The sequence below is a fragment of the Colius striatus genome, chromosome 14 (assembly GCF_028858725.1).
Source record: "Colius striatus isolate bColStr4 chromosome 14, bColStr4.1.hap1, whole genome shotgun sequence".
Taxonomy (NCBI): Eukaryota; Metazoa; Chordata; class Aves; order Coliiformes; family Coliidae; genus Colius; species Colius striatus.
The window spans coordinates 4,109,854-4,114,611 of NC_084772.1; the positions used below are offsets into that span (position 1 = coordinate 4,109,854).

The following is a 4,758-nucleotide window of genomic DNA, read 5'->3' on the forward strand; positions in this document are numbered from 1 at the left end:
GTGGTCGATTTTCACAAGTGGTTTGAGAAATTCCCTTTAGAATACAAACAACTGGTTTGGGGTTTTCCCCTACCCAATCTGCATTAAATGTAGTTAAAAATAAAAGGAAATGGAATCATGTGCTATATTAAATCCAAATTATAGTGTTTATTACACTAATAGTCTCGAGGATATAATACTTGACTTCAGTGGAGTTGTTCTGGATTTGCTTTTGATCTCATGATACTCTTATGAAATCAAAACCAGCTAAGCTGATTTGAGGGCAGTAGTGCTGCAATCCTTTTTCTGTGCTGAAAGATAACTTTCAACTTAATGTTAAGCACTACATTTGCCAGGTTGGTAGAATTCTACCTCAACACTTACAGAAATAATCTGTGTCCCAGTCTTAAATTTCAGAGAGTATTATGCATAACTCCTTTTCTCTGTGCATCATTTTTATGGAAAATACCCTTCCAGTTTCACTTCTGTGACTCTTAAAACATTTCTGTTGGTGCTGCTGTTTTAGTTCCTCGTTTAACTTTTTAGAAAAGAACTTGAAGATGTTTTGACATCGTGATAAGAAAACACTTCAATGTTCTTTGGCCAGACACTGAAGAACTTGGGATTCACAGGGGATTTGAATATGGCACTGACTACCGTGTTTCCTAGGAGATAAAGTCACAGCCCACTGCTGGCACAGTAGGAGCACAACATAGTAATAAATTTCCTCCTGTAACCCTCTATCCAGACTATCCTAATGGTTATTGTTTGGCTGGAGGACTGCAATGTCCCAGAGCATTAGAAATATAACTCCCACCCACTTTATTGTACTGATGGAGTCTCACTCTGGGACAAACATTATTTCCTTTGTGCCAGTGCACTTTGGAAGCATGATTGTTTCCTGCTGAAGTTAGAAAGAGAGCATGAAGGCAGTAAGCACAATTTTTTATGCTTTGGAGTGGAATTTCATGTCAAACATATAATGCACATTTGTGGTTTATCAGCCACCCCTCTTTTTTTTGCTTTTATAAAATAAAATGTTGAGTTATTCATAAAAACAAGAGTGGAAGAATATAAAGAGGATTTCTTTCTCCTCATAGCTACTGCTTAGATCACTAACTTTAACAAAGCAGCAAGCCTCTTTAAATAAGGATGCTTCTGAAGGACCACCATGCTTTAAAATGTGCTGAAGTATGATTGACATACAATTAAAAGCAAAGCAGGTGCTGCACTGTATTTTTATTCTTTGCTTCATCTGCAAAAATGCACACTCTTTCTAAACAACAGGAACTGCCATATGTGGTCAGATGTTTAAGTGTGAGGATGTGAGCTCATATGCCATATTAGCCTACAGCATATCAGTTGGAGAGCTTTCAAGTGGTTCCCTAACATCTTCAGAGTGCAAAGCACCAAGGATATTGGCAAGTGAGAAGAATTTCCAGAATGAGTCAAGCTGAGGAAAGCAGCATCCACTCGACGTGGAATATTGTGAGATCTGTGGTCTGCATAATACTGAGCTTGTCATTTATTATTGGGACCCCTGGGAACTGCATCGTCATCTGGACTGTTTGTACAAAGATAAAGCAAGTATCTCCTTCAGTCCTGCTCATCTTGAACCTGGCCATTGCAGATGTCCTTGTATTGATTACTTTACCAATCTGGATTTACTCCTTTGCCGACTCGTGGGTTTTTGGAGTCATCTTCTGCAAAATGCTGGTGTTTGTGATTTACTGCAGCATGTATGCCAGTATATTTCTGATCACAGCACTGAGCTTGGAGCGGTTAATAGCTGTGTTTTACCCTTTCACCATTCAAAGATACAAAACAAAGGAAAAGATTTCTTTAATCATGTTCCTCATTTGGTTCCTGTCTGTCGCTCTTGGCGTTTCCGTCATTCCATTTCAAGAGACAGAAGAGATGGATGGCAGGCTCCTCTGCACGTGTCGCAGCTACTCTTCTGGTAGACAGAAAGTGTCGTTTCTTTTGCTGGAGACACTTGCAGGCTTTGTAATCCCTTTTTTAATTATTTGCACTTGCTACGTGTGTGTTGCAAGAAGAATAAGCAGAATGACTTACCAATCCAAGCAGCGATCGGAACGGCTCATCGCCAGCATTGTGGTGGCGTTCATTGTATGCTGGTTCCCTCATCATCTCTTTAACATCCTTGATATTATTTCAATTCAGATAGAAATCTCTAACGAGGAAATGTCTTTGGCATTGGATGACATTGTAGAGAGAGGAGTGTACATTTCTGGAGCACTGGTATTCATCAGCAGCTGCATTAATCCTTTACTTTATGCTTTTGCTGCTCGAAGATTTCAGAATCATCTGAGATTTGCCAAGATATCAAAGCTGTTTGAACAGATGAGTCAGACTGTAACAGAGGAAGACAAGAAAAGAAGTTTGGCTGTAACCAAAGCAGAAGATACTTTAGTAAGCACAGAAAATTTCTAACAAGCAACAGAGGCTTAGTGAATAATATTACCCTGTGCCGATCCTTAAGCCATCCTTTCTCCTCAGGCTCTCACTTCTGTTTACTAAGCACTCCAGGTAAAGCTAGAGACAGGTAAAAGTTATTAGGGTTTGGTTTATGTATTACCAAAGAATTGGCACTGACAACCAAGTTCAGTTCCTGAGTTTGTATCCACATCGTGAAATGAGCACTGTTTCACTGGTGCTGAGAACCTCAGCAAGGTGGCTAAAAGCTCCAAGTGTAAGGAATGCAGCTTGCTTTCTTTGCCATTAAAATTATTTGTGATTTCTAAAAGTCTGTGTGTAGAAACCAGGAAAAGACTGTATGTGGGAGTTTTTTTAAGTTTTCCTTAAAAATCTATTATCACCTAAAGTTTTAAGAGAGCCTATTTAAATTCTTGGTATGGGTAGGAATGGTTTTAAAGTGTATTAATGACTTGCAGAACTTTAGTGTAGATGGCAAATATATGGCTGGTTTTATCCATTGCATTATTTAGATTTGAAAGTAAGGAGGGTTTTTTACACAGTCAAGCTCATTTACTGAGTTAAATGTGAAGTGTGACATGCCTCTTCAGAAGAAAACCAGCAGATACAAGAGTTCTGCGTTGTATGGCATAGTCTCAGACTTTGTGCTGTATGTGATGTCAATTCAGTGGCAATTAAACTGTTGATATAGTCATACACAAGCTATAAGTATCCTCAAAAAGTCTGATTAAGTTTCCAAGGTGTCTATTAAACTGTGGAGTCACTGGATCAGGCTCTGGTGGAAGAAGAGATCTTTGATACTATTTTTCATGTGAGAGAAAATGACAGTATCAGTACAAAGTATCTTAACACCATGAGAACTTCACATTGCAAATACAAGCATTCTTTTTTCTTCACTTGTAGAACAGAGTGGACTTTGCCATAAGAAACCAATGAATTCAGCAAGGACCTTATTTTAGTTTTGTGAATATACAGTCTCACTGTGGAATAACTGTGTGCCATCAAGTGTTTGCTATTGAAGTGTTCTCAATTTCAGTTGTGCCTAACATTTTCTAGGTTTACTCTTGCTTATTTTTTAAGTCAGTAATTTGTAATAAGATCAAGATAATTAATGATTGCTAAGAAATGTGTTGTAGTTTCCTGTACATTGCCCTGGACAGCTGCTAAATAGCTATGCTACTCATCTTAAAGGAATTACAAATTCTAACTAGAGCTTAAGTTTCAAAACCTGATCAAGGGTATTTGAGTTGTATTACTTTAGCTTGGGAACTGAAATAAACATGGGGAAGTAAAATCCTCGACTGTTAACAGAAGACTATTTCTCTAACCTTTGCATATGCATTTAGCAAATTCCTGCTTTTAAGGCAAAAATCTTTTTCTTCTCAATAGAAAAATCCACATCACAGAGGGCTTTCTGTCAATAGGGCTCCACTGAAATTCAACAAAACTTTAGCAAGACCTTGTTTGCAGCAAAGAGTAAGCAGCAGGTTAAATCCCTTAGATTTTACACCATCCACCTGCCACTCTTTTTCACCCCACTAATGGCTTTTTAATTGCTATTGGTATATTCAGTGTAGCAATGTGTCCTTAACTCACAATAAAAGTGGCAGCTTTAGTTATCTACTGCATAAAAAAGTGAAGCTGTGTTTCCCAATATGTTCTTGAGATAGGACCCACTCACTATTCAACACCACCTCAGAACAGGTGAAGAGATAATAAGCACATGAGCGCTGCAGCTGGACTAGAGTCCAGGCCACAAGAAGTCAAGCGTTTCACAACTTACAAGTTGAGGAAAGACCCAGACAAACTTTAATACAAGCTACCAGATGGGAATTTTCCTTTCTGTCAGTTTGTGTCCTACACCTAGCTATAATCAATCTTCTTATTAGGAATTGGGTTAAACCCCTAACCATCTGTGTGTGTATCATCTGCCTCATGAAGGAAGCAGTCTTTTTTTTGCCATTTGCTATTCAACAAGCCTTTTGGGAGCATTGACTGCTCAGCTATGCCTAACCCAGGACAAACTATAGAGGGATCAGTGGCCAGATACATAGCAATACTGCCTGCTGCAGCAGTGGTTGGGTTTTGTTTGTTTGGGTCTTAAAATCAGTGGGTAATGAATAGTGAATCGGAGCTTTTTTCTTCTATTTTTGTCCTGTCCCTCACAGACGAGTGCCCAGCAGCCACAAATCTTGAAAGCAGAACTAGCAACATTCACAGATGAGTAAATACATTCTAGGGAAGAATAAAATGTTTAGTTAAGGCAGTTTTGAATTGAAAGCTGTTCCTTTGAGGATTCAGAATCATTTACTACCAGGTGTT

The 4,758-nt window shown here is 38.6% G+C and overlaps 1 protein-coding gene across 1 annotated transcript; it reads left to right on the top strand.

Moving 5' to 3' along the window:
* Window positions 1–1,370: 1,370 nt before the first annotated feature.
* On the top strand, window positions 1,371–3,688 carry LOC104560671 (leukotriene B4 receptor 1). Its single transcript, XM_010206085.2, has one exon. It carries the CDS (start codon window positions 1,423–1,425, stop codon window positions 2,431–2,433), a length of 1,011 nt encoding a protein of 336 aa, XP_010204387.1. The 5' UTR covers window positions 1,371–1,422; the 3' UTR covers window positions 2,434–3,688.
* The last annotated feature ends 1,070 nt before the right edge of the window (window positions 3,689–4,758 follow it).

What these genes read in the sequence shown, in the direction of transcription:
- LOC104560671 (XM_010206085.2), top strand. Translation starts at nt 1,423, where the DNA reads ATGAGTCAAGCTGAGGAAAGCAGCATCCACTCGACGTGGAATATTGTG.